The sequence below is a fragment of the Tachypleus tridentatus genome, chromosome 12 (genome assembly GCF_004210375.1).
Source record: "Tachypleus tridentatus isolate NWPU-2018 chromosome 12, ASM421037v1, whole genome shotgun sequence".
Lineage (NCBI taxonomy): Eukaryota > Metazoa > Arthropoda > Merostomata > Xiphosura > Limulidae > Tachypleus > Tachypleus tridentatus.
The window spans coordinates 74,059,120-74,076,831 of NC_134836.1; the positions used below are offsets into that span (position 1 = coordinate 74,059,120).

At 30.6% G+C, this 17,712-nt stretch overlaps 1 protein-coding gene across 2 annotated transcripts; it reads right to left on the reverse strand.

The window, feature by feature from the left end:
- Positions 1-1,684: 1,684 nt before the first annotated feature.
- Positions 1,685-16,569, reverse strand: Mettl2 (methyltransferase-like protein). 2 transcript variants are annotated; one of them, XM_076470016.1, is made up of 8 exons: positions 16,407-16,569; positions 14,943-15,034; positions 11,586-11,947; positions 10,794-10,843; positions 9,796-9,856; positions 8,937-9,076; positions 6,057-6,229; positions 1,685-1,970 (listed from the first exon to the last, which is right to left on the reverse strand). In XM_076470016.1, exons 1-8 carry the CDS (start codon positions 16,544-16,546, stop codon positions 1,816-1,818), a joined length of 1,173 nt encoding a protein of 390 aa, XP_076326131.1. In that variant the 5' UTR covers positions 16,547-16,569; the 3' UTR covers positions 1,685-1,815. The 2 variants fall into 2 exon arrangements, with proteins under 2 accessions (XP_076326131.1, XP_076326132.1); XM_076470017.1 differs by lacking the exon at positions 6,057-6,229 and having other exon boundaries at positions 1,835-1,970.
- Positions 16,570-17,712: the final 1,143 nt, after the last annotated feature.

The following is a 17,712-nucleotide window of genomic DNA, read 5'->3' on the forward strand; positions in this document are numbered from 1 at the left end:
AACCCAAAGGACGTTCTGAACTTAACCCACCAATCCAAAGGAGGTTCTGTTCTGAACCCACCAATCCAAACAAGGTTCTGTCCTGAACCCTCCCAATCAAATTATGGTTCTGTGCTGAACCAACCAATCTGATCAAAGTTCTGCACTGACAAAATAATTCACTTTTCTAAATATATGTACCCAGCAGTGGATTTAAGGTTGTGTGGACCTAAAGGCTAATAATATTTGTAGGCCATACTTCCCATGTAATTTTACATAGAATAAAATTATCAATGGGCCCTGTAACTGAGTTAAACTTTTTTTTCTATCCAATTGAAAATTTGAAGTAAGCTAAGATAGTTTATAATTCTTTAATTGTTTTAAATCTTTGTCCAAGGACTATATGTGCTACTTCTGCATAATGACAAATCAGATGGAAAGCAACTAGTCAACAATATCTATCAACAACTCTTGGGCTAATCTAATTGGGATTGGACTCAAACAGCAAATGAATCATGAGCTTTCAAACTCAAAGTCCTAGAGTAGTCCAGTGGTTAAGAGTGCTGGGCTGGAAACTAAAAGATTTAAAGTTTGAGCTACAACACATGTTGCAGCAAGGATTATTCAGAATGAATATGCTAGTATCAGTATAGTAATATATTTTTAAAAACTGTACATGGAATTGCATTTACCGCACACTGCTCATGTCTGTCTTTAATTTTGTTTTAAAGAAGTATTATTTTATATCATTGAAATTAATAAATATTTGTTTTCATATAGCTGAGTCCATTGTAAATCCACAGATTTACTGCTCTACCAGAGGAAAATGAAATCAATGAAAGAAAGCAGATTTTTATAATAAAAAATATTTACCAAACAGTATTTTTGTTTTTAAAATGTTCAATTGAAAGTAGCACTAATTCATAGTTTTAAACCTAAATAAATAATTAATAGTGGTCACCAATAAATAGGTTAAATAATTATAATTACACCATAGTTTATTTTAATACATCCTTTAAGTAAATATGATATACTATAAGGAACAGAGTATACTCTGGAAGAAGTTTTGGAATTAATTTTGCATACTTACAACTAAAAATAATAAAGATGAACAAATTATTGTTCATACTTGATTTTGAATTATGTTTTTTTTCTATTGTTCCAGCTGTTTAAAAGATAAATAAGTTATATTTATGATAACTTAAAAATACTAAAAATTATGAAATAGTGTTTGATACTTCCCATAAATTCTCTTTCTCACCTTTAAATTACTTGTGAAGTATTGTGTTAAAACCAGAATATAGTTCCTTACATTCAAATAACAGATTCTGTGACATGCACCAACAAAGTAACTGAAATGAAATGTTCCATTCAGGATTTGTCTTATTAAAGATTCAACATAAATCACAACTTAAAAATTTAAAAACATTTTTTTATCAGGATTTCTTAAGTTGTTTGTTTGTATAATTTTTCTCAAAGCTATTCAAAGTTCACCTGCATTAGGGATTTCTTATCTTCAAGTGATTGACTAGAGGAAAAGAAGTTAGACAACAACACCCATTGTCACTTATTACAAAACTAAATAGTGGAATTTGGCCATTACCCATATTAAGAGCTTTTTTGTCTGTAGCGAGATACCAGCCATGGACTTGTAGACTGGTATGTTAGCCACTGAGTCATTTCTTAAAAGTACAGTACATAACCCTTTGTGTGATAAAACTTTTATTTTCTCCCATTTTTTCCATAAAAAATATTTTACATAAACCTAAAAAAGCTGCTGTTTCTCCATACTTACAATACATTACAGATTGCCTAATTGTTAGTTTTTTTGTTACACTAACAATTTAATTTTGTTACAGGTTTACAATACTTAGCTTGTATCCATACTCTATACATTGTTAGCAACTTTCCTCGATTAACCTGAAGTCTTCTGTCCACTAAGATCTGTTCTTTCACCAAACCAGCTCTGGTAAAAAGTCCATCAACCTCAGCTTGAAATGGAAAGATGTAATAGTACAAAACTTGTTACTTAACAGTTAATAAAACCAGCATACATGTATGAGTTATATCTACATATGATTAGAATTTGGAAGTTCCTTAATTACAATGGAAGATTTTTTTCTAAGCCAAATATTCCTAGAAATGCTTGAAAATATAATATTTCACTCATTCAAAAATATATTTAAATATTCCCATACATATTTCAAACACATCACAGTTAAAGACAACATTTCTCAAGTAACAAAACCCCACACATATTTCAAACATGTCACAGTTAAAGACCACATTTCTCATGTAACAAAATCCCACATATATTTCAAACATGTCACAGTTAAAGACCACATTTCTATATGTAACAAAATCCCATACATATTTCAAACATGTCACAGTTAAAAACCACATTTCTCATGTAAGAAAACCCTATACATATTTCAAACACATCACAGTTAAAGACCACATTTCTCATGTAACAAACATACCAAAAAGGAAGTAAGGTATTTTTGTGGATTAACAAAATGTGAAGTATGAATACTTCTAGAGTAACATAAACTCTACAAGTACTGATGGAGACTATCTCAACCCTTTAAGTACAATTTTCTAAACTATCTATGTATCATACTACATGTAGATTCACTGCACTGTCAGAAACAAGGGTTTTTTGTAATTTACATGTCAAACAAATATCAACATATCTACACTGTAGTTAACCCCACTAAGCTACAGGTTTATTATGTAGCTTACCCAGAAAAACTAGTTATTTCACCAATTATTTTTTGTTCATTACACCCAGTTTCATAAGAGGTAGAACTAAAAAATTACTCAAAGTGATGCAATTATTTAGTCAGTAATCTGAGGGTTAAGTACTTAATAATATTGTTGTTATTTTTTGATTAATACATATTTTTATAATTTATAATGAAATGATACAATAATAACATTGTTTAACAATTTATTTCTGCTACTATTAAACATTATTCATTAAAATACAGGAACCCTGCGACAGACTCCACAAAACCTCTTAGGAGTGGCTGGTGTTACACAAGTGAAAAAAGAACTATTTATCAATGTGCTGAATGTCATGAGAATACAATGTTCTAAAAACTGCTTCTATGTAAAAGATAGGTAATTTTAAAATAATCTCCACTATGTTGAAATAATTAACGTGACAAAAACCATTCCAAAACTACAGCTTCATACATATATTGAAGTTTATCTAAACCTAAAGCTTGACAAAAATTCATTGCAAAAATAAACCTCAATACACACACATATACACATACGTATATGAAGATTTAATCTGAAAAATCTTTTTTTACCATCTCAAAACAACTTATGTTCCAAACTATCACATATTTTCAGTGCATGTGCTCCACTGGATCCTTACTTCACGTATCAAATTTCAAAGCACTCCATAATGAATTACACAAGGCACTCTATAATGAATTACACAAGAAATAAAATTTCCAACTTTGATTGATTTTTTTTGTGTTTACTTTGAACCAAAAGAAATAACATTTTGCACAACAGAAAAAAATACATTTGTTAAATTGTTTTCAAATTTGGTAATCCAAGACAGCTACAATTGGGTGTCATATTTGGTTTAACTGAAAGCCACATGTGAAAGTTATTCCACAAAAGCTACTCAAAATTTGAAACATATTTTTGCACTTGCCTACTTAAAGTTCTTTTTTGTTATTCTGATTAAAGGCACAAGATATGTAAGTATTGTTTAGGCCAAACAGACAAGATCAGTAATTCATAACTCAAGTTTTCAAAAAAATCAGATGAGTGGATGGTTATTAATAATTGCCAAGTTATAGAGTTTGGTTTGTTTTTAATTTCACTCAAAACAACTTGAGGGCTATCTGTGCTAGCCATCCCTAATTTAGCAGTACAAGATTAGAGGAAAGGCAGCTAGTCATCACCACATACCGCCAACACTTTGGCTACTCTTTTACCAACAAATAGTGAGATTGACTGTCACATTATAATGCCCCCACAGCTGAAAGGGAAAGCATGTTTGGTGTGATTGGGATTCAAACCTGCAACCCTCAGATTACGAGTGGAGTTACTTATCCACCTAGCCATGTCGGGTCAAGTTTTAGGGAAAAATTTGCTAAGAGAGTTTAGTTTCACATGATGTTAACTTAAGCAATTAGTGCAAACAACGATGCTTGATACAGCTGTACTGAATGCATGTGGTTGATGATAAGAAACAGTTTTGTTCCCACGGCATTATTATATAGCAATTTATTAACAATGTCTTAGAGAGGAAAAGCTACCAACACATATCACAAAGAATCTGGTTGGTTCTATAAAATAAAGGTCTGTTCCAAATAATAGGGTTGCAATCCTAAAGCTAATGCTGGTTACTGTTGTATGTCACTTTCTTACTTCCTGTGATTTGTTGACATATATTGAAAAAAAATTGACAATATCTAATCAATAACACCTTAGGTGTGAAAAAAGATGAGGCTAAGAAAGGACTGAGAGTGTGACTTAAAGAAATGAAATGAAAATTTGTGGCTGAACTGGTAATTACACTTATAGCATTGATAAGAATATTACAGCATATATTCAAATATTAGTTATCTAGGTTACATATTTTGCATTACTCACCATTATGTAAAATTGAAACAAAAAATGGCTACTGGCTCACTGATGAATGAATATTTGCTGTAAAGTTCTTATTAATGTTACAAATGTAGTAACTGGTTTTGCCACTAGTTTTGATTTCATTCCTTTAAGTCTCATGTTCAATCCTTTTTGGCCACACATTTTCTTCACATTTTGCCCAGCATGGTCAGGTAGTTAAGGCACACAACTCGTAATCTGAGGGTCACAGGTTCAAATCCCAATCACACCAAACCTGCTCGCCCTTTCAGCTGTGGGATTGTTATAATGTGACAGTCAATCCCACTATTATTGGTAAAAGAGTAGCCCAAGATTTGGTGGTGGGTGGTGATGACTAGCTGTCTTTCCTCTAGTCTTACACTGCTAAATTAGGGATGGCTAGCGCAGATAGCACTCATGTAGCCTTGCACAAAACTCAAAACAAACCAATCCAAATCTTCACATTTTTGATTAAATACCACTATTAAGATAAATGGAATTTCTGATAAAAAAAAACATTATTACTTAAATACTTATACAAGAAGGTATTACCATCTCATTTACTCAGACCATAAAAAAACAACTGAAAATATTTATTTCTACACTATTAACATAATTTACTTTATCTATATTTAAATATATCTTATATACATAAAAACAAATCTTATAGTGACAGTACTTTCTCACATATTTTCCAAAGTGAGGCACACCCCTGTGGAGGTATAAATGATCTCTGGGAGGAAAGGCAAACAATTAAAAGTAGAGTCATCAGTGTTATAATGTAAAACTAATCATTTTAATGTGCTTTTTAATTAATGAAAATAATAATTACTATACCACATAGTATTTTAATGCTTATCTGTGTATCACATCTTATCACTTAACTCACTCTTTCACTCATTCAAAAAAAACAACTAATAAGGGGTACAAACAAGCAAACATATTTATTAATCCTTCAATTACTCGTTGGGAGGAATACACCCAGCTTGTAACCATAGAAGTAATTTTACTATGATTTTTATGGTGTAGACATATTTAAAATTTAGCAGGTTATTGATAAGCATTACAAAGGTTTGTACATAAATTGTTAGGTTCTTAAATTAAACATTTTCTTTCAGAATGTTGACTATCCAATGTGCAGAGTAATTTTCATTTTAAGATTAAAAATACTTTTATACATTGGAGAATTTTTCAAATTTTGCATGTGAAATCTTTATAACCTCCATGTTTTATAAGAAAAAACTGTATATTTTATCTTATTTTCACTATTGAATCAGAATCTCTGTATATGTTCAGCATGTTTGATTGATCTCATAACCATGTACTGAATTATACCATGGAAACTAAAACTTTGCCAGAACTATTATGCACACTGTATTTCAAATCCCACTGAATATCATTAATTAAGTGATAAAAAGATCTGATCAATACAGATCACTGATGCTTTTTATACAAGTCTTTACCTTGAGTAAAAAAATACACTCTCGTTCCGTCTCCACGAACATAGAAGTGTTCCTGGAGACAAGAGCCATTCTTGAAACGCAACTCTGCCATATCATATCTGCCGTAATCACGAAACAAAATCCGTCCACCAGGCTTCAGGTACTGGCTCAGGGTGTGGATAACATGTTGCATTCTAGTTTATAATGAACAATGAAGAAAAAAGATTTGTTACAATTTAAAAACCTAAGATGTTTTGACATCATATTTTATGGACGAAACAAAAACGTCTTTGTTTTCATCTCAAAAATATCTGTATACATAAAATGCTTGTTAGGAGAATATAAACACAGTATTACTTAACACTATCATTACAGGTCATGGGTTACAGGCCATGTCATCATATTTGTTGACTTGCACTTAAAATGTTATTGAACCACTATTTTATAAATTTACCTCCATAAGTTTGGTATCAAACTATAGATTATAATTCAAATTTTCATATCATACATTCATTATTCAATGTCTTCATTTCAAAGTAAATGTTAAAGAAACATACTTAAACATCGATTTTTGTGTGTAATGTGGTATGTTGAATGCAGCACAAGTTCAAATTAGATGTTTGTGATATCATAATACAAAGTCTATAACTCTGTATGAACTAGAAACTAAAATTACCAGTATTATCAAAATAGAATATAAAATATGAAAAATGTGTCTTTTTTTTTTTTACTTGTTAACATATCGCTCATGTATTGAATCAAATACAGTGGCCCCACTCACCTCTTTCCATTTTTGGAAATGGTTCATTATATACTTTTACTTGCATATATTACACGTGAATAACCAATAAAAAGCTCAGAATGTCTCCTTATAGTTTTCTCAGTCATTTTCATGTGTTAGGATGCCAACTCATTTTTGTAAAACAAAATTTCAAGAAGGTAGGTTGTGTCTTTAATCTGCTCGAAATTTCATATATTTTTAGGCCAAAATACAGCTTAGTTAATATACTTAATAAATTACAATAGAATTATATGGTATTGGTATAGTAATTTATAATTTTTATGGTTATTCTTATGCACATATAAAACCTAACAAAATTATTTTGTTTCAAATCCTCCATGTGCAAAATTTCTTAAGGCTCAGCAATCTACAACAAGCAGCAACTGAGTACAAAGGTCATAACTAGAAAAGATAAATGTTTGCTTTACCCCTTCATTTACTATTGTATGTTTTAAGGAAAATTAGTTTCAGAACTTGTTTATAAAAATTAATAATCCAGATACATATATAATGCATTATAACTTGCATGTAACTGTATTTTGCTAAATACTAGTCCACTAAAACATAGCTAAGATAGGTCACTTTGTAAATACTAAAAATCAGTTTTATATCCTTGGATATGGTAATATAAGTGCATGTATACCACATAATTGTAACTTCTGTAACATTAATCAGGTGTTGCTGAAAGGTCAAAATAATAAAAAGAAAAATATATACATATATTAATGCATCATGTTATGACATTAAAGTTATTTGTACAAAACATTTGAGTTTTTGAGTCATAATTTGTAGTTATTCTAGAACAAAAGCATAATTTATTTCTAATTTTTTATGGTGGTTATGAGATCAGTTAAACCTGCCAAGTACATATATATATAGATTCAATACTGAAAACAAGAGATAAAATAGCTTTCTTCTTCTGGAAACATTTCATAATTATCAAGAAATTACAGGGATTTCATATTAAAAATTTGAAAATTTTCTGATTCATAAAATTATTGTTAATTGTAAAATGAAAATTACTCTACATGTTGGATAGTCAACATTCTGATACAAAATTTAGAAGAAAATGTTTAATTAAAAAGTCTCAATAACATATTTAAAAAACAATTTGTGCAAAAAAAAGCCCTGTAATGTTTACCAATAATCTGCTAAACCTTATAAACATATGTTTACATTATCAAAAATCATAGTATAATTACTTTCATGGTTACAAGTTGGGTGGATTACATCCAACCAATTAAAACAAGGTTGTTTTTCTTGAAAACTATAAAAAAAAATCAACAAAGGATAATAAAATGACATATAACAAAATTAAACTAGAGAACATAAACAGGCTTTATACAGGACATTTCTGTATCTGAAATGAACTGAAATCTTTTCATATCAGTTAGAGATAACGAATAACAGTTGTGAACTAGACATCAGCTTGATTTTATGTCAATTATCTATACTACTCATTTCTGTACGATTCTGGCAAAGGTGTATAATCAGCAATAGCTTTAAATAAAACAAAATATATATTAGTTTTTTTGAAAAGAAAGAAAACTCAGCACTCAGCTTATGAACTGTCTCAATATCTCGATGAGATACAAAAAACTCAAAATATACTTGATGTGATGTGACAACAGTTTTAGTAGAGATAAATAATTAATATTTAGTTTTGATTGTCATGGTTATTTAATTATTGGACACAAATTCTAACATTTACCAAAAGGTCTCATTTAGTTAAATTAATATTATTCATCATAAAGTTTATATGAATAAATATTCAATAATTTATGAAGATTATTTTGCATTGCTGGCCTAGTGTATGAACTTAGATCTCCTAGTATGGCTGAGCCTTATAAATTATCAAGTACAGTCAATAATGCTCTTGATAGTAACTGCACTCGAGTGATGATGGTGATTCAACTGCTACGGGTTTTAGAGTCATTGTAAATCAATAAATGGCATTAAATATCTTTTGTCACTTTACTAGAAAAGGATCAGTTTCACTAATGTATCTCTGATGTAGTTAGCTTATGTTTAACCAGAATTCCTTAAAAATGTCCCAAATCAGAATTATATTATACATACATATAAAGTAAATATATAGAAAAACAATAAGAAAGACTTACTTATTTGGATGAATTGATGATAACACAAATATTAACACTATAATGTCTAGACTTTCTTTTGGAAATGGAACAGGCCAGACATCTGTAGTCACATCACAAGTGAAAGCATAACACCTTTCTGGTTCATACTTATCGTGTTTCTACATAACACAAAGTAATATAACACTTCACATGCCTTTCACAAACCACAGCAAAGCTGTAGAAGATAGTAAAACAAATTAAAAATATTTGATATTATCAGAGTAAGGTTTCAATTGTCTACAGTATAAAAAAAAAACACTGTTTAGACATATTTAGTTCACTTATTTTTGCTCATCACAGTTTAAAGCAAAGAAAAAAAAAAGTTCAAATTCCAAAGAACAAAACTCACATAAAATGACCACAACAAAAACACTAAGTCATATCAGAAAACAAGAACACTCTAAGTATTCAAATCATCACAAATTAGAATCCATTTATAATTAGTATTTCATAGTATTATTAACAAAAATGCTATTTTATAGTGTGTAAAAAACCCCCTCCCCAATCTAGGCTTAGTAACTGAAAAGCAATGTCATAAAACAAATGTAAGAATCTGAAACTATACACGCCTGATAAGTTAGTAATGAATTACAAAATATTTTCAAAGCTGTTTCAGATTTTGAGAATTTCTCCTTAAGATGAGACATTAGGTTTTTCCGTAAATTCAATTTCTGATTCGTGACTTGCACAGACATTGAGGATTCTAAACAGCAAAAATGTCTCTACTGCTCTCCAGAAAGTATGGCTTCATTATTTTGTTACACTGACAAACAATATGAACAGCTAACTTGAAAAAAAAAGTAAAAATTCAATATTTTAGTCAATAAAAAGTTCTTACCCTAACAAGTGAAACTGCGAAGTCAGAGAAATCACAGCAATAAACAAACAGTCCTTGATCACTGTTGAAATAAACTTTCATTAATAAAACAAATGGAATGAGCAACCTTATACAAGTTGATCAATTATTATAATAGATTTCAATAACAAAATGCTGACATCACTATTTATTTGACTTCTTGTGTTACAGATTACAGTGGTAGTAGAAAAACTGAACAGATTATTCTTGTAAACAATTTAAAAAACACTGTGAACTGCATTTTGCTAAACCACAATCTCTTTCCTTGTAACATGTGAATGGCACATGGTAAACTACTCATTAATCTTACTATCAGTATTTAACAACCTACAATCAAAGTCACTACATTAAATGTATAAACAAGAGTAATCAGAGAGATTCCATACAATCACCCTCCACCCCACCCCTTTTTGAGACTGCACACATTTATAGTGGATCATGTACCTACACAAACTCAGAAACCCTTCTCAGACCCAGAATGGTCAACAATCCAGGTCATTTTTTGTAGTGTCACGAGGAGTCATAGTCTTAATGTGCCTGTGAAATGTGAAATCTTAACCCTAAACCATGATTATGCCTTATCATCCCATTATAAAAAAAGGCTTCAAAGAGATCTAGATCCAGGACAAATGTAGAGAGAACCTGTCCCCCATTGACTTCTCATCTGGTGTAAAATGCTTGTGTACACTGATCTATTAGTTTTCAAGGTATGAACCTGGAAAGACAGACAAACACTCACTGACCTCATCGCAATACCATCACCCTCCTTAAGTATCAGTGGTCAATATTTTAAAATGAGATATGTGGCTCACACTTTCTTACGTTGAATGTACTGATTGGTAAATTTTGTGCTGCATACAAAAGTCATACTTCAGAAACATGTCCTGTATAAAGACAATCGACGCACATAAAGTTATTTACAATAGTTAAACTATCTGCATTTCACGTACCTAATCAGATTTAACCAACACAAAACTTACTTGTTAACTTCTAAAATTGGAAATACTGTGTTTCCTGCCCCACATCCTACCTATAAAGAAAACAAAAGTTAATTTTAATCAAAGCAAACTAATAACAACATCAATAAATTATTATGGATTTATTAATGACAAAAAAAAAAGAGAAAAGCTTTTGTACACAATTTTAATTATATAAAGCTCCAGATTCATTCTAACACATCTTTTATTTATTCACATTAAAATACTAGTTTAAGATAATTATTATTTGAAGTTTAACAAGAATACTTATTACAAGAGAACAAAAAAATAAAAGTTTTCTTATTGGCTTCAATAAATTACTTCTTAATTACCTGAAAGATGAAAAGAAAATGTTAGGAAAACAAATCTGAATATTGGGGATTTACTGGAACATAACATAAACTTTAGTTCTAGTCAAGCTTACTAAAACCTTAAAAAAAAAAGGAAAAGAAAATTTAGGTTCAATATGGACTGGACCTTTTTATTTGCAAATATATTTTTTGATGTTTGTTTGTTTTAGGGCAAAGTCACATTAGGCTATCTGCTGTGTCCACTATGGGGAAACAAGCCTCAGGTTTTAGAGTTGTAGGTCTGTAAACTTATCACTATCTAGTGAGAAAAATATGTTACAAGTACAGTAAAAAGCTATTAAATTCTGTAAACAATTTCTCTGGTATCTGTACAGTGTTAAACAAGACATTTAATCAAGTTTATAAAGTATTTCTCAGGTACCAAAATCCCTCAAAACAAAAGATTAAAAACATAAGAGAGCAAACTATCAGTAAATATGAGTACCTCTAAAATCTTAATAGATGCTGTAGCTCCGGGATAATCCAGCAAACTTTCACAATTCTCAGTTTGTACATGAAATGAAACACTTTTATTTTCCAAGTTCTTTTCGTGGTCAACTTCTTTGGCAGTTTCTAAACCTCCTTGGCTCATACTACATGATGGTGTCAGCAAATAACCACTTCGAGAATTTTCTTGTAGGTTGTTTTTTAAACTGCAAGAATTGATGGCTCTCAGCGAGAATTCAGTGTTTCGTGGGGCAAGTTCAGGAAATTCAGTGAAAAGCCAGTGACGATCTTTAAAAAATCGGTTTTGATGTATTCCATAAAATTTGTTCCAGTATTCAGAGGCTTCAGTTTCATACTTTTCTACAGAAAAATGATAACAAGTCCAATATTAGACTTGTAATGATATGTGATGTAAACGGCTAATATTTAAATTTTTCTGTAAAAAGTTTTACAGTATTTTTATTGTAACTTTTTATTTTAAAACTAAACCTAAATATGTGTTATTGGTCATCATATTCAATAAAATATGGCTCATAGCATCCCCTAAAGATTAAAAGAATAAAACTCTTTACCAACTACTGTAATAATGGACATATAACTGTAATGATGAATATAATGGAATTCTTATAAAAGAATACATTTTTTGAAAATATATTTCCACAAATTACTCCACTTAAACTGACCACAAAGCTCAGATTACACACACATACACGTTTTACTTACAAATTAACAAACCCACTAAATACGTTGTTATTTACAATGTTTTTAAAAAAGTAATGAAGACGTAACACACGTTTGAAGTTTTGTAGTTTGCATTGTTTCCTTAAAGCTTACACATTTCTTGACAGAGTGTCAAAAAAGGTTTCATATATAGCAGTTACTATGTCTATAAGATAATTACACACATTATAAGCTTCTTTTCTAGTGAAGTTGAAAACTTATCCATACCCCTGTAGAAATTTTGTTTATATTAATTAATAAATACATATCTTTGTACAACCTATAAAATTCATAATTAGATGATACTAATGATACAGTCTTAGATACATATTTAATATTTTATTTACATTTTATGACACAGTCATAGACAATGTGTATCACTCTTTATCATTCATGTTTTGATTCCTGCTCTTACTAACCTATAATACCAGGGGTACATTTGTAGCCTATCTTGTTTTAACTGTATGAAATGTGCTAATGAATAACCTCAAATGTCACTGATTCTGTGGATACTGGTTCTATTACACATCTCTCTCCAAGGTTGAAACTCAGGATACTAGCCTGTTGTGTAGCCATAATCCATGGCTAAACATGGAAAAAACATTTGATAACAAAGTGAAAATGATATTCATCAGGTTGAGGAATATTTAGAGATTGAAAACAATACTTGAACCACAATCAGAAGTATCACCATGGAGATAGGAGGAAATAGATGATCACGTTTCTGGTAATATAGCCAATTCTGCAACATTTGTAACAAAGTATTGTACCAAAAATTGTTTTTCAGGTATTGAGAGGTTTTTGTATAAATTTGCCTAAATATAAGACCACTTCAACACATTAGAATGGGCAGTAAATGCATCCAAAGTGGTCTACATAATGTGAAAACTGGATGGAATAGAGAAGGTTAAAAGCAACATACCTTGTGGCTAAACAAAGTGCTTAAATAGTCATAAAATGTTTACTACAAACAACAAGGAAACTTTGATGTTCTTGCTTTTAAAAGGTAATAAAACATTACCTTGTCAAAAGAACAGTTTGTGTTCATGTTTTTTAACACACCAATAATGTTTGCTAACACTAACACCTTGACCTCTTGAATCTGGAACACTGTAAGGACAGAAACACAAGGATTCGATATTGTAGTTCTCATGTAGTTTTTCAACTGCTACAGAAAAGAAAATCTCTCCACTCATGCTGACACGCTAGATAACGATATAAATTACAAGCAGAGATGCCAACTATTTCAAATGACTGAGCTTAATGATTGTAGACAGAGCCCTTTCACAGTTTTAGTCCTTTTAGATTTGACAGAAACAAGACAATCTGGTAAACGAGGCCTCTTTTTTTCCATCTTGTAAACGATTGCATTGGTGTTTCTATGCCACTTAGAAAACGAGAAATACCCATCTACGCGAGCACTGATTGGCTGACAAGCACTGATGACGTAACTATGGATTGCTCCACATACCCAGTATGGAGAAACACAGCACTCAAACTATTGGTAGATGTCAGAGATACAAATATTTTTTATTATTTCAAGCACAAACATGATTATTGCAAGTAGCCATTTGGACTATGTCTTTTATTTATTATCAAAATTTATTTATATCTCACTGGAAATTTTCTTTTCACCCCTTTCAAGCCCTGGGGGAACAATTTATCACTTTATTGTATAGGTCTGTATAATATATAATAATTTGGGAGTTGCAACAAGTCATAATATTTATCTGTATGAGCATATAGTCGTAATGTATACACCAAAATTGTAATGATTATGCTCAAATCGTAATGGTTGGCATCTCTGTACGAGTAGACTGACCAGTTTCAAAAGTGTATTTCACATTTCATGGAAGAATCATTTCCTATTTACTTGCTTTGATCTTTTAAGTTGCATTATTTTGTAGTTATAATATTAAATAATTAATATATTTTGACTTATGTAACAATGATGCAACAATTTGTGAATAAAGTCACAATATATCAAAAAAAGACCAGAAGAAACAAAAGAACATGTAAGAAATGTAACTTTAATGTGAATGTTTTGATCTCTGAACTGAGATTTCCTAACTCAACCTTATATCATAATGATATAATCCTTTACCCTCTTTTCAAGTTTATGTGATCTAATATTGAGATGTTTTGATTTCTGTGAGATACCCTAATGTAGTGATTAGTCTATATCTTAGCCACATACTAGACTTGTAATGTTTTTTTTCTTTTCATCCTGATCTGGGCTTATATAATTATTTTTCACCTTGCCTTGTTCAATATTTTTTATTTTAATGCACATTTTAATTTGTTTTGTTATTTCAATATGGTACACATGATAAAGCTTTGAGATGTGCACAATAAATCTTGGTACACCCATGCATTAAGTTGTATCACATTTGTAGGTGTAGTAATTTCAATAAAGTACACAGCTCCCAACTGTAGCCAGTTACACACTGTTCACACTCATAGCCATCTCCACAACTCTCCCAATTATAATCATTTACACAATGCTCCCAATTACAGTTATCTGTGCATCACTCGAAACAGTAACAAACTACACACTGCTCCAAATTGTAACCATATTTGCACCACTCCTAGTTGTAGCCTTTTACACATCACTCCCAACAGAAAAGTACAGTACCTTGTAAAGATTCTGGTACCCTGACTTCTGAGTTCTTTGAAACTCTTTCTTGTGCTGAAGCTTCTTGCTCTGTACTCCACTCAACATTATCCCTAAAAAACACAAACACAGAAAATGTACACTGTTCTACATTAACCACACAACAGAAGTAAATTTAATCAACCTCTGTGCCTTTTGTATTTTGATATTTGTCTTGGCCAGATTTGGATATTACCTTTTAGGTCATTTATGAATTATAACACAGCATCAAGATGACAGTGAAATATCACTCCTTCAACAAGAAACCATACTAAACTTTTTCTATTACAGGCATACTTATACATACATCTATGTAACAATGTAGATTAGTTCATACCTAACTGAAGTGACCTCTTCCTTCTGTGTTCTAAAAAATTATAACTGACTTTGTAACAGAAACTATTAAGTGATGACACCATATCCTTATAATAATTTGCTTATTTAACTTCAAAATCTCTCAAAACTTATCTCAGAATTATTCCTTTTTAGTTAAATTTCTCATTTTTTTCTTCAAACTCTTGTGCTCCTTCTATACAGGAAAGTCCTTTTCAAATTTCAACATCCCAAAAGTATCTTTGCATATTAATATCCTTTGCATATCCCAATTAAAGCATAAGGGCAGTCAATGTGTAAAAATGTCCAATAGTTTTATGGGTTTTTTTTACTCCATATGGTAATTAATTACTCAAATAACAAAGCTTATGGTAAGCAGTCATAAACTACATTAACTGTCCCAGTTATTAACTGCCATACTCTCTATGAATTGAAGGATATAACTTAAAAATACATTTGTTTAGGTGAAATTCATAACAGCTGAAGAGAACAAAAACTTTAATTGAAATAAATTGATACAAAATATGATCTGCCAACACCATGTGTATGATCAGGCACATGATACATTCTTGCACACACTATAGAATGGTAAATTTCAAGTGATTCATTAGATCATGAATCAGTTTCATTATAGTCTATTTATAAACCAATATTCAAAATACAAAGATCTAATTTTTTATTTATAATAAACCTAAAAATAAACTTTAACTAAAACATTAACTCGAAATTAATAATTCAGGTTGAAACTTGAAATATTATAAGGAACCAGCACCAGACACTTTAAGTATTTGGGAAAATTAACATCATAACCATAAGATTAAAATATATATTCATATATAAAATTAACCAATAATTATATATGATTCTTAAGTTTCACAAACTTCCACTAACAAAAAGAGTCAAGCTTAAAAATCAGCTGAAATATATAATAGGTACACGTACAACAACTTTTGCTTTCACGAGTGATACTGTCTTAATCAAATAATCAGTAATAATTTATTAAAGTTCAGTTTCCTAAGCCTGTAAATGTGACTGGGTGAATCAGGTGAACCGAAAACTAGAAACAAAAGTCCAGAAAATCTTATTTTATCGTTATATTTGGTTCATACATACCATGCATTATGTTCAAACACCGAATTTTTATCTGTTAAATAACGATTACCAAACTGTGGCCTAATACCAGAATCTTCTTTCACAGCAACACTATTATCACTGTCTTGGTTCATTTTTATATTCCCAACACAAGCAGCCATGTTTCTATAAGTAACATCGCCCCCTACAAGAACTTTAATGTGCTTTATGATTTTTAAACAAAATCTTTCTAAAACGATGAATACGGAGAGGGACATGTAATAAAATATGTGACTTTGCTATTGAAGCAGAATTTTAGTCATCGAAACAGGTGGTGCCAAACGGTGTATTGTGACAGTTATACGTACTTCACTTTGTTATTTTGCTTAACGATAAACTGTACGTGTGAGACAACATTATTCTAGCAAGTAATGTATTCAATTTATTTCTTTTCATATCTGAATATCGAGATGTAAGGCGTTGTTCAGTTCCATTCAACGGGTTCCCAGTCTTAAATATAAATTCCCTGAACTAAACTACAGTGTATCGAATGCTTCTCATGTCAATTTCTGAAGTCCACCACCAGTGGGAAAGTGGTAAAGTTTTCGGATTTACAAAGCTAAAATCAACGGTTCGATTTCCCTCGGTAGACACAGCAGGTAGTCCGACGTGGCTTTGCTATAAGAAAATACCCACAGTTTCTGTATATTTTATTTTATGGCAAGAAATATATAAATTTTCCCAGCAAATTGACCTTTAAAATAATTTATTTTATATTTTGTTTTATTTCGGCTTCAATAGCAGTTAATTTCATTAATATCTATAACACTACATTCATTCAGTTTGGTTCATATAATTAACAAATTCGATTGGTGAAAGAAAATTGAGAAACAGTCTAGTAAAATCATCATCGTGATTTTTAAAATGTTGTTTAAAATAACCTTATGTTATGTTACATATTTTAATTAGGTAATTTCTAATTATCTAGAGGGAACTACGGCTTTTTGATCTGAAGAATGTGCCTGCAATCTCTATGTAGGAATGACACGAATTTTATTTTCTATAGGTCATCAGAAACTAGATATAATGATTTACTTTGTATAGTCGCTTTATCTCCAGCGTATATGCATTTCAGTTTGTTTGTTTGTTTTGGAATTTCGCACAACTAGGGCTATCTGTGCTATCCCTAATTTAGTAGTGTAAGACTAGAGGGAAGGCAGCTTCATACTTTGTACCAACGAATAGTGGGATTGACCGTCACATTATACACCAGCGTATATGCCGCTCGGATTACGAGTCACGCTTTGGCCATGCCAGGCCACAGAGCGTCTCAAGGTCGAAAACAAAC